The sequence below is a fragment of the Citrus sinensis genome, chromosome 5 (genome assembly GCF_022201045.2).
Source record: "Citrus sinensis cultivar Valencia sweet orange chromosome 5, DVS_A1.0, whole genome shotgun sequence".
Classification (NCBI taxonomy): domain Eukaryota; kingdom Viridiplantae; phylum Streptophyta; class Magnoliopsida; order Sapindales; family Rutaceae; genus Citrus; species Citrus sinensis.
In genome coordinates, this window is record NC_068560.1 from 25,624,823 (window position 1) to 25,652,236 (window position 27,414).

Consider the following 27,414-nt stretch of genomic DNA (forward strand, 5'->3'; position numbering starts at 1 on the left):
ACATCCCCATGAAAGTCTGTACTCTGGATTCCTGCCGCCATTATCTCTCCTTTCCAGTTTCTAACTATGGCCCCTAGCCCTGCCATTCTCTTTCCAGCATTTGTGGCTGCATCTACATTCAACTTGAACCAATTTTCTGGCGGAGGTTTCCACCCTGTTACAGTTGGTTCACTTCTGCTTCCAGCAGCAGTCTCCTCTTGGAAGCTTATCCTTTGACAAGATACAACAAGTCTATCTTGATCAACGTTTTCAACTCAACAAATATAGACTACTAGTGTTTAGTTGTTAATAAAATATAGACTACTAGTGTTTAGTTAATAAAATTAATAATGTTCACTTATTTATTAAATTTAAACTCTGTTCAAGAGAGGACCCAACTTTTATATATTTTATTTTAATGGCTTAAAAAAATTACAAAGTTGATGCCACAATTTATAGTTTTTTTTTTAAACCTTTAAAAAATCTTTGGATTAACCGACAATCATCATCAATCCTCACCTAGGGTCGGGGGAGGATCAAGATGGTGCCTACAGTGAGCAAACATGATGGCAGATGGTGTCCAATTGACCCCCTAAACTTTTCTTTTTTCATTGATATTGTCATGAAGTTACATAATTTCTTACGTAATTGTCTCCAATAAATACCAATAGGTATACGAACGCAAACATGATGCACGCATCTCTTTAATTAATTTAAGGCTTAAAGAGACTTTCAGAGATGCTTACAAATTCAAAATGGCAGCTCTTATGAGAAATAAAACTAGCTTCAAATTGGTATTCTGAGTACTCAAACAAAGCTAAAAGCATAATAATGAAATGAAAACTAAAACAAAAAAAATCCTCTCACCAACGCCATCTGACGCTTAATATATATAAAGAACCCGATGCCTTATTCAAGATGCCGCACAGAAGGTTGGCCTGAATCGTCTTCATAAGTTTGGACTCTCTGTAAACAAAGAGCAAAAACACATTGAAGGTGCAGTTTTCACATAATTAAATTGCACAAATTAGCCTCTATGAAGGACACATAAATCCTTCAATTCTCTCTGTAAGCAATTAATTTCATTTTTTATTTATTTATTTATTTATTTTTTGTTATGCTTGTCTAACAGCTAATCCTCAACATAACAATAGAGAGGAGTAGTTATATTTTAGAAGGATATACCGATATGATTTAACTAAAATTTCAATATAAATATAACGTTTTTAGTCAGCACAACAAAATTAAATCAAAACCTCCCAAATTGTATAGATTCAAACTTACCACTATCTTTTGCATCTTTCTTCTTTCCATTTGCTTTGGCGGACTTCTCATTCTCTTTTTCCCTCTCTTCCTAATCAGATTTAAAATAAATTTATAAAAAAAATTAATAATCACTTTTTTCTTTTTCCTTTTATATATATATGTGTCATTAAATCAGTAATTTTTAGAAAAAAAAATCAACATTTCATAGTGAATGAACACGTACCTTTGTTGTTGATATAGGTATTGAATGGTTGTATTAAGGTCGCGATCCCAAACGCAAAGTTCTTTATCAATCCGACTCAGCTGCACTTTGCGTAAATTGGGTGTGCTTAATTCTCCTCCTGAGAAAATGCTCATATTGGGGCAATCTTCCACCACTAATCTTTCCAGAGATGGGAATTTGAAGGCGCAATTATTGACAGAGCAGAAACTTGTCAGACTTTCTAAGTTCGAAAGCAGCAATTCCTTCAATTCGCTGAAAACAATTTCATAGTTTGCTGCATAATTGTCTCCCTCATCATCGTCATCTACCACTATTTCTGTTATCATCTTGCATGATTGTATCCTCATTTGTCTCAGTCGCACCAGACTCTTTGCTGTCGAGGATGTTAGTATGTTTATCATTCCATAGCAAAAATCTACGACCAAAATTGTTAGATTCTGAAACGATGTCGAGGATGGCACTAGATTAATCAAATTGTCACATTCAGATATCTCCAGTACTTCCAAATTGTTCGCATGGGAGGACTCTTGTTTCAAAATCTGCTTCAGATCAGGATGGAAGTTTATTCCCTTTATCATTGCATTCACCCCATTTTCAACCGTTTCAAATAGTTCTTCCCCATCATAATCGTATCCTTCGATACAGAGAACTTTGATGGTGTGAAATCTCTGAAGGAAATCGTCAAGTGATAAAATAGCAGTTGACCCATCAAGCGAAACAAAAAGACATTTAAGTTTGCAAGGCAAGTCTTCTGGAAATAGACCTATGTCCTTTTCATCAACACTCAAATATTCCAAATTGGGAAACACCTAGGTGATTACCAATCAAAAAAAGAAAAAAAAAAAGAAAGAAAGAAGCAAGATGGAGTTAGATCTTCTTTTTAACAATTTGACAAATTAAAGTAAATGCAAAGCATTCCGGTGATGAATATTGATGGCCTATCGTGTATGTGTGTCTCTATGTGTGTGAGTGTGTAGCATATGATCTTTCTAACAATCACAGAAAAAACAAGGTGGAGTTGATCTTCTTTGTGACAATTTCACATATCAAAGTAAATGCAAAGCATTCTAATGATGAATAATATTGATGGCCAGATAAATATATATATAGCATACGAAAAAGACGTCAATTATTCTCAATTTACATTTAAACTTCCAAATTCTCTTAATCGATCGGTTTATTTGGTTTGAATTGAAAATCTTACAAATTTCTTTTTTTTTTTTTTTGAAAATGGATATTTTAACTTTTCTTTTCTTTTTATCAAAAGCAAAAATGAATAAATAACTTGAATTTAAAAAGTTTAATAATATAGTAAGAAGCTCGTATTTAATTAATATTCATCGGATTGGATATATTCACTACTGTACAAGAAATGATTTTATTGTGTAGAAAATTTAATAGGATAAGATTTCTTCATTTGAGTTTTGTTCATCTCTCTCTATAGATTTTTAAGAATAGTATTTATGTTAACACGAGATGACCATTTTCTTCTTCAACATCAAAATTGATAATAATTTGTATGTAACAATATTAATTGTTAAGGCATACTAATCTAAAAATAGCTCCTAAAAATTATCTGGGAATTAACTGTGGCTTGAAAAACTCTAGATCTTATTAGAATTTTCTTTATTTGGGTAATCAAATGCACACTCTCTTTCGTGTATTAAGTAAACATAAGAGACATAAAAAAAAAAGTAAAAAGTAGAGGAAGAAGAAAAACTCAGATAATTAAGAGAAAACAATTGAACTAGAATTAAAAAAAAAAATTGTTTACTAACATTTTGTTAAACTGATTTATGTTTATGAGGATATTATGAAGTATAAATAAACTGATTTATACAACTAACATTTTGTTACTAAAAGACAAAGTGATGAGGGCGATGATGATGACAATAAAACTCTAAACTCTGAAAGTAGAATTACTTTTAAGTACGTAAGAATTGAACAATAATTACAAAAGTCTTGCACGTACCTTCTTGGTGGACTCATGAATAGTGCTTTTAAATTTCACTTGTGGACATTCCAGTATTTTTAATTTTTCCAATGATGGAAATTCAAAATGCAGATCTCCTGTGCAGAAGCTTGTAAGCTGCGGAAGAGAACAAAGTTTAAGTGTTGTTAATTGAGTGAGTTCAATGACTTGCGTGTTACTATTGCTGGATTCATCTCCTCTATCGGCAGCAAAAATCACTTCCATATTCTGGCAACGACTCACTTCAATGGACTGAAGTTGCTGAAGGGCTCTGACTATGACCACCGGAAATAGATTTTTCAATTTATCACACCCTACCACCCTTATGGCCTCTACTTTGCTAAAAGATTCTGCTGTGAGTGGACCACGACATATTTTCTCAAGGTTACTCAAATCTTGCAGAAATAATGACTCCAAGAGGGGGAATGCAGTCGTCGGAGCTGTTGCTCTATCCACTGTGTCGACAACACACAAAAGGTTGCTATTTTTTACGACCTTGAGATGCTTCAGCTGTGGAAAACCTTCTCCGTCTGATCCATAAAGAACACTCTTCATGTCCAGCGATCCGCCTAAACATAGGTCTTTAATACCATTCAATTGCATGATATACCCCCCGTTCAAGCAAATGTTGGCACCACTGGCGAGCATCAGTCGGAATATTCTAGATATTTCATCTGATGGGTCATCCCACCGCCGCTGATCTCCTATCAATATTCTGTACCTTTGCAGCATTTTGAAGAACGACAAGTCTCTTGGTAGGGTCTTTTCATCTTGGATGAGTATTTCTAAAGAGGTCAATTTAGATAAATTATTCAACTCATGAAGGCTGGCATTTCTTCTTTCACCGTCGACTCCTTCAACCTTCCCCCACTCAATGGGACTCTCACCAATATATAGTTCTTCTAATCGGGATAAGCTCGATAAGACATCTGGGGGAATAACTCTCAGTAGGTAACATCGGCGCAAATTCAACAGCCTCAATTGAGTCAGCTGGCCTATCTCTCCAACCAGTTCCTTCATATCAGAACCTCGAAACGTAAGGATGACCAATTTCTTTAGGTCTCCGATAATAGCTATGTCTCCTAGTTTACAAAAGTCCAGAGACAATGTTTGAAGGTTTTGTAAGAGACCAAGCGATGAAGGCAATACCAACAAATATTGCATCTGAGTGAAATCTAAAACTCTAAGCTCTGTCATCCCGGTAAAAAAGTTATCTGGGATCCTCAAAGAAGCATGATACTCAATACAAAGGAATTTAAGTTGCGGGCATTCGAACCCTTGAGGAGGCTCACTAATATTACTATTTTTTAAGGAGATTGCGGTGCAAACCTTCAGTGCATCCTCATCTGGCCAGCTGGTCGGCGGAACAACCTCATTTTCCACCGCAAAAACATGTTGGACTCTAGATGCAATTGATATGGCTACATCACGAACAACATCATGCATAGAAAACCATCCACTTCTCCAGCCATCAAGCAGCAAGCAAGAGTTCTTGAGTTTATCAACCAATGTATGTGCTCTATCCCGTGCCTCTTCCAACGTGTTGATGTTTTGAAACAGACCCAGACCCATGCCATAATAGATCACGTCTTCAACGCAAGAGATGAACGAGTACCCTATTAGCAAAAACGTTTTCCTGAGTTCCTCACCTTCTAAATCCTCACCTTCTAAATGATAGTAACTCAGCTCTAAACTTGAATAGGCGGGCCCCAAAAAAGACTTATTTTTCAATTGTCGTAAAGCATCCTTCCATACATAGAGACTCGACTTATTTTTCAATGCCTTCGCTACGGGTACAATGGCAATGGGCAAACCAGCACATTCCTTGACTATCTCTGTTGCTACAGATTTCAGTTCACCATTTTCTATGCAATCACCTGTCATCTTCCTGAAAAGACTCCAAGCTTCTTTTGCATTCAGAACATCAACAAAAATATTTTTTTGACAATCCATCTTAGAAGACAACACATCGTGACTTCTTGCCGTCAGCAGAACTTTACATCCGCCGATATCATCTGCCAATGGAATTCCAATTGCCTCCAAAGCAAGACTCCCCCAAATATCATCCAAAATTATAAGGATCTTCGTATCTTTCTTCAATCTTTCAAGCAGCCTCCCTGCTCTTACAGTTTCATGACTCTGTTCAGCCAATTCTAAGCCTATCTTCTCTGCAATTTCTCTTTGTATTTCTTTTATTTGCGGTGTTCGGGATACGTGTGCAGAAATGACCTTCTCGAATAGATTATATTCCTTGGCCTGCCTGCCAACTTCTTTCACCAGCGTTGTCTTTCCAATGCCACCCATGCCGTACACCCCAATCATGTTGAAGTTACGGTTGCTGAGTGCGTCTAGTATCTCCTTCAAAGTGGAAGTTCTCGATTCAAAGTGCATGAAACCCTCGGTAGAGTTAAGCCATGTCTCCTCTGGAATGGTACGGAAAGAAACACCGTCGAATCTTCCTTTTTCAAGAAGTCCAGCAATAGCATTCGCTTCACTTTCTGCTTTCATGCTAAGCTGGTACCGGGTCTTCAAATTAGGACACAACCCCTTCAACCACCGGTTGTTTGAATTCTCTTTGTCTGCAATAAGTGTTTCGACTTCATTGATGGCCTTGTCCACAGTAATCATCCACTTCTCAACGTGGTGTTGAATTCCGTCCCCTTTAATTCTGGAATCTTCAACCTTGTACTGCACACTGGCTCTAGCAATCTTTAGCTTATCAACTTCATTATTCAGCTTCTCGAAGTTGGTGTTGTAAGTGCAGCAGTAAGTAAATGGATGAATAATGGGATCAACCAAGTACTCTGCAACTTTCGCAACAGCGGAGGTAGCAATATCCATTATCCCTTTCTTTTTTATTTTTTGCTTTCAGAAAACAGGGGAAAGCAAAACTAATCAAACTAAGCAGAACTAATCAATCAGCTGGGAAGAGGGAAATAAGAAGTTTGGAGAAATTGCTAAAATAAGAGGTTGAATAGATTTAAGGGAGGAGGAGAGGAAAAGAGTGAAAAATCTAGAGATGAAACAAAGGGGGACCCTTTTTCTGCTAAGAAAAATTGAAAAGCGAGTGCAATGAAAGATTTGCAAAGAAGGTGTAGGATCGAGGACAAGGACGATTCAGAAAAGGGAGACGGAAAATGAAGAAGAGATTTCAGAGAACTCTAGAGATTAAAGAAGACTAAATTCAAACAGGGAGAAGACTCATGCTTCCAAGTCAACAAGATTCTTAATAACTGAGACAGATGGTTATAGTTGCATGTAGATAGTGTCAAAGTTATAGGTTAATTGAACTGCGTAAGGTGGCATTTTGGCATTTCATTGAATTTTCTTGTTACCAGTAAGTGCTATGCTGCCGTGGCCGGCCGTTATGATATTTTTTTTTTTGAATTTTTATTGAATTTTCTCGCGCTTTTCTAATAACTCCGCTATAAAGCCCATGTTTCGGGACTTTATGATTTTTTATTTTTTTTTAAGAAATAGATATACAAATAAAATGAAAAAAAAAAAAAAAAACCTGTTGCGTGGTTTAGCTTATGTATTAAATTCACTCCATCGAGTATGAAGTAGACATACAAAAATCAAATGGTAGAGTAGAATATACAAGCATCGGCATTAGATGACAGGAAAAGAGCTCGTTAATAAATTATATGAGTGGTAATACTACTTGAATCAAACTCACGTCCCCAGTTGAGAAGAGTTAAATTAAATAAACTTTGATGATTTCACGTGCGTAAAATTATAAATTTATAATCATCAATATATCTCGAGACTATATTACGGAGGGCGTATCTTAATTACATGTCAGTTACATTCAATAACAACAATATTAAAAATTTTCTATTAGCAATGAGTAAAGGTGGCCAATGGGCCGGACGGCACGAGGCACGGCACGTGTCCGTACAGCACGGCACGGCACGAGCACGTCTCGGTAGAGCACGCAGCACGGCACGGCACGTACGTGGGCCGTGCCGGGCTTAGATTTTAGGCACGCGGGCCTTAAAAGCACGGCACGATTAAAGATGGGTCAAAGCACGGCACGCGAAAAAGCACGCAATAAGCACGTTTCATTTTTTAATGAAAGTAAATTTAAAATTTTATGATTTTATAAATAACTTGAAATTGAATCTTTTAATATCTTTTATTGGCTCAAGTTTTTTAAATTTATTTAATTCTTAGTTTCAAAAAATTATAATTGATTTATGTTTATAATTTATTAAATAAATAACTGATATCATGATTTTAATAAATAAAATTATAAATATAATGATTTTATAAATATGTATTAATATTACTATAAACTATGATATATGACTCTACGTAACTCCAAGTTAACAATTAAGTTAACCCTTAAAAAAAATTATTATTATTGTTATTGTTATGTGCTAAAAAATTTTTTTAATACCATAGAGTCAAACTTAGCAACTAATATTACATTCTCTTATTATTATTAATTTATTATTATTGAATATGGACTTGAGTTTTGAATTTTTTATTCTATTAAATTAAAATAAAGGCATATGGATAAAAAAAAAAATACATAAGCTTGAAAAAAATAAGACAACAACTTGGCATACGCTCTTAAAAAAATAAAAAAATAAAAACACTTAGTGGGCTATTTTTCCTAGGCACGGCACGGCACGGCCCATGGCACGGCACATGTGGGCACGGCACGAGTGGGCACGAGCACGAGCACGTGTGGGCACGGCACGTGTGCCGGGTTGGCACGGCACGGCAAGACACGAAATGAATAGTAAGCACAGCACGGCATTAGCACGAGCACGCGTGGGCTTCCTTTGATGGGCCTGGGCCGGCACGGCATGGCCCGTTGGCCATCCTTAGCAATGAGTGTGTTGGCGGTAGGATAAAAAAATCTGAAGACTTTGCAAACTTATTGTGAAAATGCATCACAATTGTCTTGTTCTTTCACTGTTGATAATTACAATGAACTGATGAAGGCCAAGAGACCCAAAGTGAAGTGACCCATGTGCTTTTCTAATTACCCTGCTACAAACTATAAAGCCGAAGTTTGCGGACTTTATTATCAATTTTTTTTAATAAAACAAAAATAGATATACAAATAAAAAGACAAAAGATGAGACTTATAGTACCAGTGGCGGGTCCCCTGGGTCCTCAACTTCTTCAAATGGGCATTTTATCGACCAGTTGATGTACTCGGAATCCACACTTACACGAGGGTTTCGGGGAGTTGCAAGTGCTGCCGGCATTTTTCAAATAATCAAGTGATTATTGAGTAATATAAGAGTAATATATGATAATCCAGTGATTTTAATACGTAAACGGTAGGATTTTGGGCTCAAATCTTTAAATTAAAATCGTGATCATTTTATCATTAAACTCGAAATCTATCTTGATTAATGAACAAATGTTAGAAATCAGTTGTTAATAAAATATATCCTGGATGTAATGGCTATTCCTAAAGCTCAATTGAACCAAGAACAAAATCTTGAAGGACCCAAGAACAGATCCCAAACAAGAAGTGACAGAAAGCTTAACAACAGTCAATGATCAAACAATGAACAAAACAAAGAATCAGTAAAGAAGAAAACTTAGAGCAAGAGTGTTTAATGATTTGATTAAATTTGTGTTTATTTCTGTGGATGATTTCATTCCTATTCTTGCCATTCATTTTTATGATTTTTTTTTTTTTGGGTTGACTCCCGGAACAATCAACCTGGGGATGGGTGGGTTTTATTTATTTGTCATGATTTGATTAAGCAGAGCAACTAATGCTTCAAATCTTATCACTGTTGTAATAGAGGCTTCACGTACTATGGATAATTAGTGACGATCTAGTATATAAACCAAAGTTTAGCATATCTACATATAACTGAATGAAAATCTTATGTATTATATTCACTCCATCAAGTATGAAGCATATAATCAATTGATCTACAAGCACTAGACATACAAAAATCAAATGGTAGAATAGACTATACAAGCATCAGCATTAGATGACAGGAAAAGAGCTCATTAATAAATTATATGAGTGATAATACTACTTGAATCAAACTCACGTCCCCAGTTGAGAAGAGTTAAATTAAATAATACTTGATGATTTCATATGCGTAAAATTATAAAATTAAATCATCAATATATCACCAGACTTTGTAAAGTTACTGTGAAATTGCATCACAGTTGTACTTATTATCTTTTTCTTTTTTCTTTTCCAAATAGTCTAATACCAGTGGCGTGGCCTCGTGGGTCCTCGACTTATTCATATGGGCATTTCATCGAACAGTCGATAAACGCTGCATCAGCAATTGGAAGACGCATTCAAAAACTCTACACCGTGTTAAAGCCAACTGATGGTTGTCGAAGCCAACAAAAATAAATTCATACTCTAAATAAATTGTGTATAGTGATTGAGCAGGGTCGTGTCCACAGAGATCGGTAATTATTTAAATCCTTTTGAAATGTAAAACGTAAAATGGGGGAATTGTTGACAATAATAAAAATCAAATTAAAATAACAAGAATGCAAATTAAAGTTGTAATTCAAATTAGAGAAAGCTCTGGTTGAAGGAATTAACTCAGCTTGATTCGACTACTGATCATTGATTCAAATATAGATTATTATTACTTATGAATAGACCGGTTATAGCTACTGAGACCCTCTAATAGCCAATCTCTCCTTAACTAGTCGATAACCAAGGTACGACCGCTGGTTATTTCCCTAATCAATAGACAACCCTAGATACGATCATAGGATTTAATCAATTGACAGCCTGAAAGACCAGAGAGACCCAAATCCTAATCAACACATATGATGATTCATTTAAATTAGATTGTTTATTCTCATAACATAACTCACTGCTATGTTATTCGTCACAAACATTAAAATCTTCATACGATGAATCCTTTAATTGACAATAGATTAAGTTGATAATTAAATAGTGGCCAATTACCTAATTAACAAACATAATCATGAAACTAATTCAGAGAATAAACAAATACCCAAAAAGTAATAAAACAATTAAAGCATAAGAAAGATCTCACAGTAGTGATGAATCAAAGCTTCATTATCCTTCAACCAGAAAAATAAGTTTAGTTCTTCATAGAGAGAAGAGAAAAATTAGATCTAGGGTTTCTTTCTTTTCTCCCCTCTCCCCTTTTCACAATAGATTCCTCCCTTAAATACTCTCTCTCTCCTCTCTTTTAGAATTCTATTTAAAATAAAATACTAATATCTGAAATATTAAATTCGTAATTACAAAAATAACCAAAAATACAAAACACGTTAAACTAAAAACTGCAGGTCCACAGTTGACAGCACGCGCCCACGCCTTATCAATAAAGTTCTTCTGCCGCTCATAATTTCTCCAAGAGAACAATCATCCTTAAACATCATCTTATAGCTCAATTTTATCACCAATCAATAGAATTGCACCTACAAAAGTAAAACACAAGTAAATCACTATTATTAGGTGCAAAACATCGATATTAAGGGAAGTAAACAATGCAAAACTAGTGCATAAATTGCACTCTAACAAATTCCCCCACACCAAGATGATGCTTGTCCTCAAGCATATAACTCAAGATTAATCCCAAATCTCCACTCAATTCTCATCTCAACTCATCCAAAAATAATTTTAAGCAAGCATACCTCAAGAAATTAAGTCGATCAACATTTGAGAGACAAGGATTTTTAAAGCATAGAATCTCATAAGATAGAATAAGAACATTCAACCACCAAGAAGATCCATTCAAAATTCAAGTGCAACAAGATTTAATAGCCCTCTCAATGACTTCACTCCATGCACTTAAAGTGTTTAGGGTATCATTTATGCACTCAAATCAAATCAAAGAATGCTATTACCATAAGCTTGCTCATATATCACATCTCAATCCACAAAACATGAATAAAATGCAAAAATCTAAGGGTCTTAAAAAGGTTGTAATGTGGTTAAATAGGTTAAATGAAAAAGAAAGGTCTACGAAAGAAAAAGAGATCAAAATGAGAATAATGAACTTATGATATCAAAATGCTTATTTATACTCAAGTCACCAAGAATGTAAACATTTTTTTTCAATTTTTTTTTCGATTTTTCTTTTTCTTTTTCTTTTTTTTTTCTTTTTCCTTTTCTTTTTTCTTTTTTCTTTTTTATTTTTTTTAATCAAACAAAAGAAACGAACCTTGTACAATTCAATTCAAGCATAATGCTTGTTGATCTAATTGAGAAACTTTAATACAAGGTAGAAAAAGCAACAAAATATATCCACACAATGAGTCCAAAAAAAATCTCCTTAAATTGAGGCTCAAAAAGAAGAAAAATGGTTAAGTGAACGGAGAGAATTAGATGGGTAATGGTTAAGGCTCAAACAAAGATAGCAAATAAAGGTCTTCGAGTAGAGAAAAAAAATGCGATAATAGAAAAATGGAAAAGGGTTTGCCCTTATCATTTTAATGCATAAAATCCCTTAATGCGGCTTCAACATGCATAACAAAGCAAGTTCTAAAATAAACAAACTAAGATTGATATTCACATAACAAAAATATTAGAGCAAAGTGGTTGCTCATAGGCTCAAATCCTCACAAAGTTGGTAAATTTGCCATCAAATCATGTACACTCTTCAAATGAATCAATCATCAATAGTGGTGTAGAATGAGAAGAAGATATGAGTGATATATAAAAGGAAAGGTAAAAATGATAAGAACTGAGAAAGATGTATGTAGTAATATGAAAAATGAAAGATAAAATGTGAGTAATGAAAGAGTATGATAGAATAAAAATAGATGTAAATAATTTGAGATAGATGGGAAAAGAGTAGTGAGAAAGGAAAAAAAAAGAAAAAAAATAATAATATATGAAGCATACTAACTCCAAAATCATTTAAGGATGAGTAGAGTGAAAATAGATAAGTAGAATGAAAATACTACTTCCAGACATCAATAATGCAAAAATCCCTCCCCCACACCAAGAACTTACATTGTCCCCAATGTAAGATAATCAAAGCTCACATAAAAATTAAAGCGTAAGGATAAAATATTAAAGGCAAAAACTTCCCTGAATTGTGAGCTTTGATCCTCATAACGTCTATGAGCTTGGCGGGAATGGTGGGATAAATCCCACACTCTTGAAGTATGCGGCCAAATTCTACTCCGTCTTGTCACGGATTTCGATTCACGCGGCTGGAATGCAGGTCGTAGGCTGGTTGCAGACTATTGCTGCTCGACTAGAGCTTGCGGGTACACGGCTGCTGGTTCAGTTGCGCGCGGATGGTTGTGCTGCGCGGGTTGGTGCTGGTTGTGTTGCGCGTGCCGGCTGGGACTGATGCTGCGAACTGGTGACGCCGGATCTGCGTGCTGCGGCTGTTACTGCGCGCTGGGGGATTGCTGGTGCTGCGCTGGTGACGCTTGTTGCGTTGCGTGCTCGGCCTGGGGTTGGTTCGCGCTGCGCGCGCAGCTGGGGCTGATTCGCGCTGTGCGCTGCTGAGGCTTGCTTTGCGGGTGCTGCACTGCGTTGCGCGCTGCTGGGACTTCGTTGCGCGCTGCTGGGCTGCGAGACACGGGATGCTGGTGTTGTGCTCGTGCGAGGTGGTGCGTTTTCTAGCGGGCTGATTTGCTGCTGGTGTGCTGCAAGCGGCTGGAGAAGAAAACAAGTTCTGGAAAATTAGGGATTTTGTGAACAGTAAATTTTTTTTTTGTGATGAATCACTTTGAGACACCAAAAATTTCAGAAGTACTTTTTTAATAAGCACGTGGGCACACCTTAAAACTATTTTACTTTAAAAATTACAGAAGTACTTTTTAGTTAAGACGTGGACACGCCTTATCAAAAATTTTCTTCTGGCCAAAATAAGCAAACACATTATTTTTTTTTTAAAAAAATCTAAATCAAAATTAAAAGAAGATATAACAAAAACCAAAATAAATAAATCATTTGGGTTGCCTCCCAAAAAGCGCCTTTGTTTTATGTCTTTGGCTAGACACATTCATGCATCAATCTCCATAATTGGGACTCTCGAGAGCCACATCCTCCACAATATTCACCGAAAAACCTTCATAAAAAGGTTTTAAGCGATGACCGTTAACCTTAAAAACTTTGTCAGAGGTTGGACTTCGAATCTCAACTGCACCATGAGAAAAAACATTAGTAACAATAAAAGGTCCAACCCAGCAAGAACGTAATTTACCCGTCAAAAGTTTAAGCTTAGAATGAAAAAGAAGAACTTTTTGACCAACAGAGAACTCATTTCTCAAAATCATTCTATCATGAAATGTCTTCGTCTTTTTCTTGTAAAAAACTTTCTGCACTATAGGGTTAATAACATCCACAAAAAATACTGAATGTTCCTCACTAGGATATTTCATGGCATCATTCATATTGAATTCTATAACCTCTCCATCAAACTCCATAGTGAGAGTCCCTTTATGTACATCCATTTTAGTCCTAACAGTCTTAAGAAAAGGTCTTCCTAGCAAAATTGGGACAGAATTAGAGGAATTATCATCTTCCATATCAAGTACATAAAAATCAGTAGGAAAAACCAACTCATTAACTTGTACTAAAACATCTTCTAATACCCCATCAGGATATGCATTAGACCTATCAGCTAGTTGAATTATCACGCCAGTTTCTTTTAATGGACCAACATTCAAAGATGAATAAATGGAACGAGGCATGACATTAATAGAAGCTCCTAGATCTAACAAAGCCTTTTCAATTTTAACACTACCAATTTTACAAGGGATAGTAAACATACCTGGATCCTTGCACTTAGGAGGTAGTTTCTTTTGAAGAACTGCTGAAACATTCTCCCCCATGTGAACTTTTTCATCTCCTCTTAATTTTCTCTTAGAGGTGCACAGTTCCTTAAGGAATTTAGCATATCGAGGTATTTGTTTTATAGCATCTAATAAAGGAATATTTACCTCAACCTTGCGAAATGTCTCAAGGATGTCTTTCTCTTGTTCCTCCTTCTTGGATTTTACAAACCGGCTTGGAAAAGGAGGAGGTATCACAATAGGTAAGGGTTTCGCTCTGGTGGGTTGCGCATCTTGAGATTTAGGCATCAATTCATTCTTCTCAAGCTTATCTTCTACATGCTTTGTTACTTTCTTACTAGGCTCTTGCAACTCCTTTCCACTTCTAAGGATGACAGCACTAACGTTTTGCTTTGGATTCACCTCAGATTGTGAAGGCATTCTTCCTAATACTTGAGACTCCAGACGGCTCACTGTAGTCGCCAATTGACTCATTTGGTTCTCCAAGTTCTGAATGCTTGCTGTAGTTGCCTGCTGAAATTGTTGAGTGTTAATCGCAAGTGATTTAACAATTTCTTCAAGAGATATACCTGACTTGGAGTTTGACTGTGGAGGTGTTGGTTGTCTTGGTGGATACTGTTGTGGGAATCCTAACGGCCTAACTCCATAGCTGAAGTTGGGATGATCCTTCCATCCCGGATTGTATGTTTGTGCATAAGGATCATACCTCCTCTGAGGCATGCCTGGAAATCCTCCAACTGCATTGGCTTGTTCAACAGGTTCTTCTTGAAGTGTAGGACACATATCAGTTGAATGACCCATATTGTAACAAATGCCACAAGTCTTCACCTGTTGCACATTACCTACAACAAACTTTTCCACAAGAGAAGTAAGTTTATCTAAACGTTGTTCAACAGAAGAAATATTTACCTCATTCACCTTCCTTGAAGTGAGATCTTGCCTGCTGCCAAATTGTTGTGCGTTGGCAGCCATATTTGATATCAGTTCCCTTGCTTGAGTAGGGGTCTTATTTACCAACACACCTCCACTAGCAGCATCTATCATACTCCTATCCATCAATGATAGTCCTTCGTAAAAATATTGAATAAGAAGTTGATCAGAAATCTGATGCTGAGGACAGCTGGCACACAATTGTTTGAATCGCTCCCAATATTCATACAAACTCTCCCCAGGAAGTTGTCTGATCCCACAAATGTCTTTTCTGATGTTAGCAGCTCTTGAAGCAGGAAAGTACTTCTCGAGGAACTGCTTCTTCAAACTATTCCACGTTGTAATTGTTGGGAAAATATGCTCTTTAAAAGCATATGTGTTTATTTAATTGTAATAAACATTTTTTCTGATTAATAAAATTAATGAGGTATTTTATTCAAATATCTTAATTGCATTAATATTTGTATTAAAGTCCATTTAATCATATTATATGTATTTATGTGATCACCATGTGGATTCACAGAAGACATAAATATAAGTTATCTTATGATTAAATAAATTTAGTTCGCAGTTGATAAATAAAGTTGGGCACTTTATTTAGGTATAGACTGTAATAAATTCATTGAATGATTTGTCTTAATCATGTATGAATTTATTGATGTAGTACGACTACATTGAACATGATCACATATGAGATTTAATTAACTTTGTAATAACTGTCAGACTTATTAAATCTCATAGGCGTTGATTTTACTGTAATCTTAATCTTGAGTTAATTATGATTTCATGATTGTGATTGTTATTTCATTTGAGTTACCAATGGGCACGACACATCCTTGTGGTCAAGATTACCCGGTATCTTGGTGGGAACAATTATGAGTATTGGAGTTATGGATTAACAATATAGAATTTATACAACAGATCTCTTGATAGGTTTTCGGTACTTGATCATAGAATTCTCTGGCCAGAGTGTGTCAACATATTTAGTATGTTGAAAATGATAATTAGAGAAAACCCGTAAGGATCAAGGAATAAGATGTTATTAAATTGATTGGACAGTTGAGATATCAATTTAATTAACGATGTGGTACAAAGGATTGTGCAGTAAAGAAATCAATGTGGCTTGGGACGAATTATTATTCGAGCATACAATTATGGAAGTCAGTTCCAATCTTTTAGTAGAGTAGATTTGGAATTAAATAATTGGGCTAGTTTAATTACAGGCCTAATTATTGTAGCTACTATTGTATGTTCCCAAATGATCCCCGGGTTAGCACATTTAATTGACTGCACCACTACTGGACTAATAAGCAAGATAACTAGCTATTTGGGTCAAAAGCCTAAATATATCATTTAGTGGGAGGCTCCATTTAATTAGCTTATGTGTAAGGGGCCTTATGTTATTTTACATGGTGGGTCCCCTATTAAATGAAAAGTAACGTGAGTTTTATTTTGGGCATTATTTGGAGCCTAGGGTTTTCACTAAAGGGTGATATAAAAGGCTTATTTTCTCTAAAAAAAAGTGAGCAGCCACTTTATACAGATCAGAGAAAAAGATTTTTCTCTCTATTGTTGAGAGAAAAATTTTCTCGTGCTAGTTGCTTTGGTAGTGATAAAGGCGCCCACACGTCAAGTGTAGATCGAACCTGAGTCATAACCTGGAAGATCATTGGTGACAGTTCGTGATCTAACAAGCGTGGTGGTGACGGATCGTGATCTAATAGGAGTGGTGGTGACAGATCGTGATCTAGGAGCCTAAATCACTTCAGCGGAAAAAGCCAACTCGGATTTTCAAGGTACGATTTCTAGCATACGAATTCTTATATATTATATGAGAGCGATCTTCAAAAGGTTTTATAAAAAATTTAAAAACCGGATGTTTCCCCAACAGTAATCGATCTAGGAGGCAAGTAGTACAACCAATCTTTAGCTAACCCATCTAAAGAGAACGAAAAAGCAAGCAGCTTAATCTGCTCTTCAGTCACGCCTTGTGGTCTCATACTTGAACACACAACATGAAACTCCTTAAGATGTTTATGAGGATCTTCACCTGCAAAACCATGAAACTTGGGTAATAAATGAATAAGACCGGACTTTAATTCAAAATTTACCTCCAAGTCTACATATTGAATGCAGAGTGGTTGCTGATTCAAGTCTGGTTCAGCTAACTCTCTAAGAGTTCTTTCTATAGGTGCAGCTCTATCCATCACTTGTTCTTCTGAATCGCTAGATGATTCAACTAAATCAGGCACCGTATCTGTTTCAGAAAGCAAAGGCGACGAGGATCGTTGCTTAGCTCGCTTCGTCTGCTGTCTCAGCTGGCGAGCTGTCTTCTCAATTTCAGGATCAAATGAAAGTGTACCTGTACGAGAAGAACGAACCATACACCAAGTAAAACGTAAAAAGGATTAAATAAACGACACCAATCTCCGGCAACGGCGCCAAAATTTGATGGTTGTCGAAGCCAACAAAAATAAATTCCTACTCTAAATAAATTGTGTATAGTGATTGAGCAGGGTCGTATCCACAGAGATCGGTAATTATTTAAATCCTTTTGAAACGTAAAACGTAAAATGGGGGAATTGTTGACAATAATAAAAATCAAATTAAAATAACAACAATGCAAATTAAAGTTTTAATTCAAATTAGAGAAAGCTCTGGTTGAAGGAATTAACTCAGCTTGATTCGACTACTGATCATTGATTCAAATATAGATTATTATTACTTATGAATAGACCGGTTATAGCTACTGAGACCCTCTAATAGCCAATCTCTCCTTAACTAGTCGATAACCAAGGTACGACCGTTAGTTATTTCCCTAATCAATAGACAACCCTAGATACGATCATATTATTTAATCAATTGACAGCCTGAAAGACCAGAGAGACCCAAATCCTAATCAACACATATGATGATTCATTTAAATTAGATTGTTTATTCTCATAACACAACTCACTGCTATGTTATTTGTCACAAACATTAAAATCTTCATACGATGAATCCTTTAATTGACAATAGATTAAGTTGATAATTAAATAGTGGCCAATTACCTAATTAACAAACATAATCATGAAACTAATTCAGAGAATAAACAAATACCCAAAAAGCAATAAAACAATTAAAGCATAAGAAAGATCTCACAGTAGTGATGAATCAAAGCTTCATTATCCTTCAACCAGAAAAATAAGTTTAGTTCTTCATAGAGAGAAGAGAAAAATTAGATCTAGGGTTTCTTTCTTTTCTCCCCTCTCCCCTTTTCACAATAGATTCCTCCCTTAAATACTCTCTCTCTCCTCTCTTTTAGAATTCTATTTAAAATAAAATACTAATATCTGAAATATTAAATTCGTAATTACAAAAATAACCAAAAATACAAAACACGTTAAACTAAAAACTGCAGGTCCACAGTTGACAGCACGCGCCCACGCCTTATCAATAAAGTTCTTTTGCCGCTCATAATTTCTCCAAGAGAACAATCATCCTTAAACATCATCTTATAGCTCAATTTTATCACCAATCAATAGAATTGCACCTACAAAAGTAAAAAACAAGTAAATCACTATTATTAAGTGCAAAACATCGATATTAAGGGAAGTAAACAATGCAAAACTAGTGCATAAATTGCACTCTAACACCAACCAGAAAGACAAAACATAGAAAGCAACAATCCAACAACTTGGTTAAAATATTCGCTTCAACAAATGGCTGCGTTGACATGTATTTTGGGGGATCATCAAATATAAACAAAGACCATGTTAAAGACAAGCAAAAGCTGGCGAGATTGGTACTGATATACTAAAAGAAAGACTAATAAAGCTTTCCAAGCGGCATCAATCGTGATTATTTGATAAACTAGCGGTAATAAATGATTATATTTTTAGTGGACAACAGAGTACGTTACAAGAGCTGATAACTGATCGCTTTCTTAATTTCTTGTCAATAACGTACAATATTAACATTAAATGAACAAAGAGGGATAAGTTGGGCCAAGTCTTTAAATCAGCTACGTCATGGAATATAACAGGAAGATTAAAAAAATAGATCAACTAGAATATAATATAATGCTTTCACATTTAATTAATTAGGAGGCTAATGCACTATATCTCGGTGCAAAACCGAGTACTGAGAGATAAAAATTAACCTGGTGTCTTTGGCAGGTCTTTAATATAATTGCTAAGCTTGCCCCATGCCATTGCCAACTTTGGCCATCGGCTAGCTGCTACTTATGAAGCAACTCAAGGAAACATAAAGCAGCCGTCGTAAGATCAAGCACAACAAGTGTGATCACTGATCATGCGCTTGAGTAAATATGTTTGGATGGCCCAAACATGCGCTTGAGTAAATATTCATATGTTTTGAAAGGATACAAAACCAAGTCAAATATATTAGAAATTGATAATGGTACATTACATATGTTAGGATATAGCGGTTTTAGATGATGGTAAATTACATCTGTTAAGATAGAGTGGTTTGTAACTAACTTTTGATGGCTTAATGAATTGATTGAATTTGTATTTAGATTCTATCAATGATCTCATATTCTTCCTATCCATGTCTTTCGATTTTTATTATTCCCTCTACCCACTTGTTTCACAATTTGTTTGTGTCTGATGGCCTAAAACTCCAATTTCTGTTGCTGTATTATCATCTTTGTTGAATATCTACTACAATGAACATGTGCTGAATGTCAACTTTTACTACTACACCAACAATCTAACACATGGCTCACGTGCTCAAAAGACAAGTCTGATTCACACATCTTTAAAGTGTTGTATTATAACTTTCTGAAACTAGGTTTGAGTAATCAAGAAAAGCCAAAATGTAGAACAATGACAATAAAAAATCGAAGACCCTTTTACACGAGCTGCGTACCGTGTCTCACAAATTAAGGGATAGAAAAAACACGAGCTGCGTACCGTGTCTCACAAATTTCAAAGAAAATTGGCCTCATTCCTGATGCTGCACAGAAGGTTGGCCAGAATCATCTTTAAGAAAGCTCATTTATTACATTAATACATTATATCAGTGAGATGATGCTACTTTAATGAAACTCATGTCTCAAGTTAGGAACAGCTAAATGGGCATTTCATCGAACAGTTGATTTGCTCGGCAGATAATCGAAGTTTCCTGGAAGTTGCAAGTGCTGCCGGCATTTTCAAAATTGGAAGACCATTCAAAGGTTTTCAATAGTTAGTTTGATATTACCCGTGTGATAATCTTGTGATGATGATGATTTTATGTATCTGACTATAAGCTAAGCTTAGTGGATTTGTAAGTAAGCACACGGCAAAGTATTTAATCTTCTTATTGTCGCATAGCTTTCACCAACGAAAATAATTAATAATGTAAATGGAGGAACTTGGGATCATTAACCAGGGAGGATCCACATGTTGTCTACAGCGAGCAATTGACCAGTAAACTTTTATTTTTCCATAATTTTCCATATAAAATCCTGATATTTTCATGAAATTACATAATTTCTTATAATAATTGTCTCCAAAAAATACCAATAAGTGCACGAACACAAATATGATGCACACATCTCTTTAATTAATTTAGGGCTTAAAGAGATTTTAAGATGACTACAAATTGAATATGGCAGATCTTGGACACCATCCATAAGAAATAAAACTAGCCTCAAATTGGATTTCTGAGTACTCAAACAAAGCTAAAAGCATAATAATGAATGAAAACTGAAACAAAAAATCCTCTCACCAACACCATATGACTCTTAATATATAGAAAGAACTCAAGCTCGAGCCTTATCCAAAATGCTGCACAAGTAGCATGAATCGTCTTCATAAGTTTGGAGACTCTATAGACAAAGAGTAAAAAGACATTGAAGGTGTAGTTTTCACATAATTAAATTGCACAAATTAGCATCTATTAAGGACACAGAAATCCTTCAATTCTCCCTGTAAGCAATTAATTTTTTTTTTTTTTCGCTATGTCTTGTCTAACAAATAATCCTCAACATAACAGCATAGCAGAGTAGTTATATTTTAAAAAGATGTACCAATATGATTTAACAAAAAATTCAACATAAATAAAACACTTTTAGTCAGCAAAATAGAATCAAATCAAAACCTTCCACATTATATAGATTTTATCTTACCACTGTCTTTCGCATCTTTCTCCTTTTCATTCGCCTTGGCAGACTTCTCTTTCTCTTCTTCCTTCTCTTCCTATTCAGATTTAAAATGAATTTATAAAAAATTAAGATGTACTTTTTTCTTTTTACTTTTTTATATATATCTGTTATTAAATCAGTAAGTTTAAAAAAAAAAAAAATCAACATCTCATAGTGAATGAATACTTACCTTTTTTCTTTTAAGATATACGTATTGAATGGTTGTATTAAGGTCCCGATCCCAAGCCCAAAGTTTATTATCAAACACGCTCAGCTGCACTTTCTGTAACTTGGGTGTGCGTAATTCCCCTTCTGAGAAAATCTTCAAATTGGGGCAATCTTCCACCACTAATGTTCCCAGAGATGGGAATTTGAAGGCGCAATTATTCCCAGAGCAGCTGAAACTCGTCAGACTTTTTAAGTCCACAAGCAACAATTCCTTTAATTCGCTGAAAACAATTTCATCTTTTGCTGCATAATTATCTCCCTGATCATCCTCATCTGCCACTATTTCTGTTATCATCCTGGATGATCGTATACTCATTTTTCTCAGTCGCACCAGACTCCTTGCGGTTGAGGATGTTAGAACGTTTATCATTCCATGGCAAAAACATACCTTCAAAGTTGTTAGGTTCTGAAAGGATGTCGAGGATGGCACTAGATTAGTCAAATTGTCACACTCGACTATCTCCAGCTGTTCCAAATTGTTGGTATTGGTTGACTCTTGTTTGAAAATCTGCTTCAGTTCACGACGATGGTTTATCCCTCTCATCCTTGCATTCATCCCATTTTCAACGTTTTTAAATGATGTGTACCAAACCTGATTGTTTCCTCCTACATAGAGAATTTTGATGGTGTGAAATCTATGGAGGAAATCGTCAAGTGATAAAATAGTACTTGACTCATCAAGCCAGACATCAAGACATTTAAGTTTGCAAAGCCAGTCTTCTGGAAATAGGCTTATGTGCTTTTCATCAACACTCAATTTCGCCAAATTGGGGAACACCTGGGTGATCATCAATCACGAAAAAAGCAAGATGGAGTTAACACTTCTTTCTTACGATTTCCCAAATTAAAGTAAAAACAAAGCATTCCAATGATGCGTATTGATGGCCGGACAAATTTATAGATACGCGGAGAGAGTATGATTTTCACCTGTAAATACAAAGTAAAAACAAAGCATTCCATTTAAGTAATGTGTATTTTCTTCCATTCTCTTGTCCAGTAGATGGATTTTCAAATTTTTTTAAGATTTGTGCATAATCTCTATGAAAAAGACTTCAATTATTCTCAAATTGCATTTAAACTTTGAGATTCTTTTCATTGATCCCTTTATTTGGTTTGAATTGAAAATCTTACAAATTTCTTTTTAAAAAAATATTGGAGTCTTCAACTTTTTCTTAAAGCAAAAATGAATAAATAATATGAATTTTAAAAGTTTAATAATAAAATAAGAAGCTGGTATTTCATTAATATTCATCCAACTCAATGGAATTGGATATATTTACTATTGTGCAAGAATGGATTTTATTGTACATAAAGTTTAATAGAATAAGATTTCTTAATTTGAGTTTTGTCCATCTTTCTATATATATTTCAAAAATATTATTTATGTTAGCACAAGATGACCAATTTCTACTTCAACATCAAAATTGATAATCATTTTGTATGTAACAATACTGTACTAAGGAGTACTAATTTGGAAATAGCTCTTGAACGATTTTCAGGGAATTAACTATGGCTTGAAAAACTCTAAATCTTATGAGTATTTTCTTTGTTTGGCTAATCAAATGCACTGTCTCTTCCGTGTATTTAACTAAACATATAGACATAGAATAAAAAGTAGAGGAAGAAGAAAAACTCTGATAATTAAGAGAAAAAACAATTGAACAAGAAGGAAAAAAAATTGTTTACTAAATATCTTTTTTCTTTTTTTTCACTAAAAGACGAAGTGATGAGGGCGATGACGCCAATAAAATCTTGATAAATTCTGACGTAAGAATTGAAAAATAATTACAAAAATCTTGCACGTGTACCTTTTCAATATGCAGATCACCTGTGCAGAAGCTTGTAAGCTGCGGAAGAGAACGAAGCTCAAGTTTCCTTAATTGAGTGAGTTCAATCACTTCAGTACCGTTATTATTGCTGGATTCATCTCCTCTCTCGGCAGCAAAAATCACTTCCATATTTTGGCAACTACTCACTTTAATGGACTGAAGTTGTTGAAGGCCTCTGCCAATGACCAATGGAAATACATTTTTCAATTTATCACACCCTTCCACCCTTATGGTCTTTAATTTGCAAAAAGACTCTGCTGTGAGTGGACCACGACATATTTCCTCAAGGTTCCTTAAATCTCTCAGAAATAATGACTCCAAAAGGGGGAATGCAGTCGTCGGAGCTGGCGTACAATCCATTGTGTCAACAAGACGAACAATGTTGCCATTACGTCGGATTTCGAGACGATTCAGATGTGGAAAACCTTCTCTGCCTAGTTCACAAAGAATATTCTTAATGTCCTGCAATCCATCCAAAGTTAGGTCTTCAATACCCTTCAATTGCATGATCTGCCCCTCGTTCAAGCAAATGTTGGCACCATTGGTGAGCTTCAGTCTGAACATTCTAGAAATCCCATCCGATGGGCCAACCGACCACCAGTCATATCCTATCGATATCCTGTACCTTTGCAGCATTTTGAAGAACGACAAGTCTCTTGGTAGAGTCTTTTCATCTTGGATGAGTATTTCTAAAGAGGTCAATTTAGATAAATTATTCAACTCATCAAGGCTGGCATTTCTTCTTTCACCGTCGACTCCTCCAACCTTCCCCCACATAATGGGACTCTCAGCAATGTACAATTCTTCTAATCGTGATAAGCTTGATATCACATATGCTGGAATAACTTTTAGTTTGGAACAATTGCGCAGATCCAACAACCTCAACTGAGTCAGCCGGCCTATTTCTTTAACCAGTTTCTGCATATTAGAACCTCGAAGTGTAAGGATTTCTAATTTCTTTATATCTCCAATAATAGCGATGTCTCGTAGTTTACAGTAATCCAGAGACAATGCTTGAAGGTTTTGTAAGAGACCAAGCGATGAAGGCAATGCCAACAAATGCATCTCAGTGAAATCTAAAACTCTAAGCTCTGTCATCTCAGTAAAAATGTTATCTGGAATTCTCAAAGTATTTAAGAATTCTCGATCATTGCTAATGCGAAAGTATTTAAGTTGCGGACACTCGAACCCTTGAGGAAGCTCACTAATATTAGTATTAAATAAGGAGATTGCGGTGCAAACCTTCAGTGTATCCTTATCTGGCCAGCAGGTCAGCGGAACAACCTCATTTTCCACCGCAAACACATGTTGGTCTCTAGATGCAATAGATATGGCTACATCACGAACAACATCATGCATAGAAAACCATTCACTTGTCTCGCCATCAAGCAACAAGCAAGAGTTCTTGAGTTTATCAACCAATGTATGCGCTCTATCCCGTGCCTCTTCCAACGTGTTGATGTTTTGAAACAGACCCAAACCCATGCCATAATAGAGTAGGTCTTCAACACAAGAGAAGAACGTGTACCCTATTAGCAAAAATGTTTTCTTCAGTTCCTCTCCGTTTAAATGATTGTAACTTAGCTCTATACTTTTGTACGCCACCTGCGTTGTTCCAGTGAAGTTTCTCAAGGAAGGCCTTCTAAATTCCAGCAAAGCATCCTTCCATTCAGACAATCTCTTATTTCTCAATGCCCTTGCTACGGGCACAATGGCAATGGGCAAACCAGCACATTCCTTGACTAGCTCTGTTGCTACAGATTTCAGTTCAACATTTTCTATGCAATCACCTGTCATCTTTTTGAAAAGACTCCAAGCTTCTTTTTCATTCAGAACATCAACAGAAAAATTTTGTTGACAATCCATCTTACAGGATAACACATCCTGACTTCTTGCTGTCAGCAGAACTTTACATCCGCCGTTGTCATCTGCCAATGGAATTCCAATCGCCTCCAAATCCAGACTCCCCCAAATATCATCCAAGATTATAAGGATCTTCGTTTCTTCCTTCAATCGTTCAAGCAGCCTCCCTGCTCTTACAGTTTCATGACTCTGTTCGGCCAATTCTAAGCCTATCTTCTCTGCGATTTCTCCTTGTATATTTTTTATTTGCGGTGTTTGTGAAACACGTGAAGAAATGACCTTCTCAAACAGATTATTTTCCTTGACCTGCCTGCCAACTTCTTTCACCAGCGTTGTCTTTCCAATCCCACCCATCCCGTACACCCCAATCATGTTGAAGTTACGGTTGCTGAGTGCGCCTAGTACCTCCTTCAAAGTGGACTTTCTCGATTCAAAGTACACGAAATCCGAGGGAGTCTGAAGCCATGGCTCCTCTGGAATGGTACGGAAGGAAACACTGTCGAAGCTCCCTCTTTCATGGAGTCCAACAACAGCATTCACCTCTCTTTCTGCTTTCTTGCTAAGCTGGTACCGAGTCTTCAAATTTGGACACAACCCCTTCAAACACCGGCTGTTTGATTTCTCTTTGTCTTCAATAAGTGGTCCGACTTCATTGATGACCTTGTCCACACTAATCAGCCACTCCTCGACGTGCTGCTGAATTCCGTCCCCTTTATTTCTGGAATCTTCAATCTTGTACTGCACACTGGCTCTAGCAATCTTTAGCTTCTCCAATTCATTCTTCAGCTTCTCCAAGTTGGTGTTGTAGCTGCAGCAGTAAGTAAATGGGTGAACAATGGGAGCAACCAAGTACTCTGCAACTTTTGCAGCAACGGAGATAACAATTTCCATTATCCCTTTCTTTTTTATTTTTTGCTTTCAGAAAACAGGGGAAAGCAAAACTAATCAAACTAAGCAGAACTAATCAATCAGCTGGGAAGAGGGAAATAAGAAGTTTGGATAAATTGCTAAAATAAGAAGTTGAATAGATTTAAGGGAGGAGGAGAGGAAAAGAGTGAAAAATCTAGAGATGAAACAAAGGGGGATCCTTTCTCTGCTAAGAAAAATTGAAAAGCGAGTGCAATGAAAGATTTGCAAAGAAGGTGTAGGATCGAGGACAAGAACGATTCAGAAAAGGGAGACAGAAAATGAAGAAGAGATTTCAGAGAACTCTGGAGATAAGGGAAATGCAGAGGCAGACAGTTGTCATCTCATGTCTCAAGGGTAATCTGAATACTACAAAAAAGCCAAACTAAATTCATCCAAGTCAACTATAGATTCTTAATAACTGAGATAGATGGTTATAGTTGCATGTAAATAGTGTCAAAGTTATAGGTTAATTGGACAGCGCAAGGTGGCATTTTGGCATTTCATTGAATTTTCATGTTTCGGGACTTTATGATTTTTTTTTTTTAAGAAATAGATATACAAATAAATTGAAATAAAAAAAAAAACTGTTGCGTGGTCGTGTGGGTCCTCGAAATCATTTCGGCATTTAAATTTAATCGAACGGTTGGATGTACTCAGCATCTACACTTCCACGAAGGTTCCTGGAAGTTGCAAGTGCTGCCGGCATTTTCAAACTCGGAAGGTTTCAATAATTTTTCCTTTTCACCTTGAAAGAAAGGTTTCAATAATTAGCTTTGATTATTGTATAATATGTGATGATGAAGATTTATGTGTGTGATTAAAAGCTAAGGTAGTGGATTTGTAAGCGACCCCGCGGCGAAGAATTTGAGCAAGTATTTTTATCTTCTTATTGTCACATTCTTCTAATTAATTTGCTTTCACCAACAAATATAATTAATAATTTGTAAATAGTTGGATCTTAAGCTCAAATTTTGACAATACATGAATGGTAATGTATACATATTTTTCAAGTGTAAACTCTATTTAAGAGAGGATCTCAATTTTTAAGTTGAGAAGACTCGTGCTTCCAAGATTCTATCGTGTATAACGGGTAAGACAATCTTTTTACTGTAAAATTTTTGTAGTTTGATGGCGTCAAATCTGATGGAAACGAAATAAGTGACTTGAAAAGATCAATTGATCAGTGATTTGTCAAAAGTTTACTGATATTATTGCCGTGTGACAAGATTTTAAGCTTTATATCCAGACTAAGGTGACATATAACGTAGCACTACAATCATCAATCTTACTTAGATATAATTATTTTTATCTTCTTATTGTCATATTCTTCTAATCAATT

At 35.6% G+C, this 27,414-nt stretch overlaps 2 protein-coding genes and 1 non-coding gene across 8 annotated transcripts in view; 1 reads left to right on the forward strand and 2 right to left on the reverse strand.

Annotated features, from left to right (window-relative positions):
- Nucleotides 1-546: 546 nt before the first annotated feature.
- LOC107176260 (probable disease resistance protein At4g27220) overlaps nucleotides 547-27,414 on the reverse strand; it is an 82,571-nt gene continuing 55,703 nt past the window's right edge. The window contains exons 2-5 of the mRNA XM_052441281.1: nucleotides 3,441-6,122; nucleotides 1,469-2,277; nucleotides 1,264-1,333; nucleotides 547-945 (exon numbers count right to left, since the gene is read on the reverse strand). Coding sequence (XP_052297241.1) covers nucleotides 889-945; nucleotides 1,264-1,333; nucleotides 1,469-2,277; nucleotides 3,441-6,122 — 3,618 coding nt within the window. The 3' untranslated portion in view covers nucleotides 547-888. The remainder of the gene's footprint in view (nucleotides 946-1,263; nucleotides 1,334-1,468; nucleotides 2,278-3,440; nucleotides 6,123-27,414) is intronic.
- On the forward strand, nucleotides 15,289-15,395 carry LOC127902821 (small nucleolar RNA R71). Its single transcript, XR_008055459.1, has one exon. It is a non-coding gene; the product is annotated as a small nucleolar RNA R71 (small nucleolar RNA).
- Nucleotides 18,253-27,414, reverse strand: part of LOC112496770 (probable disease resistance protein At4g27220) — a 64,306-nt gene continuing 55,144 nt past the window's right edge. The window contains exons 1-5 of one of the 6 annotated variants that reach the window (XM_052442889.1): nucleotides 23,283-26,476; nucleotides 21,437-22,252; nucleotides 21,232-21,301; nucleotides 20,033-20,075; nucleotides 18,253-18,648 (exon numbers count right to left, since the gene is read on the reverse strand). In XM_052442889.1, the coding sequence (XP_052298849.1) occupies nucleotides 18,627-18,648; nucleotides 20,033-20,075; nucleotides 21,232-21,301; nucleotides 21,437-22,252; nucleotides 23,283-26,057 (3,726 nt within the window). In that variant the 5' untranslated portion in view covers nucleotides 26,058-26,476 and the 3' untranslated portion in view covers nucleotides 18,253-18,626. Of the gene's footprint in view, nucleotides 18,649-19,986; nucleotides 20,076-20,630; nucleotides 20,932-21,231; nucleotides 21,302-21,436; nucleotides 22,253-23,282; nucleotides 26,477-27,414 lie in introns of those variants that run through there. The other 5 variants (XM_052442890.1, XM_052442888.1, XM_052442892.1 and 2 more) reach the window with 5 other exon arrangements.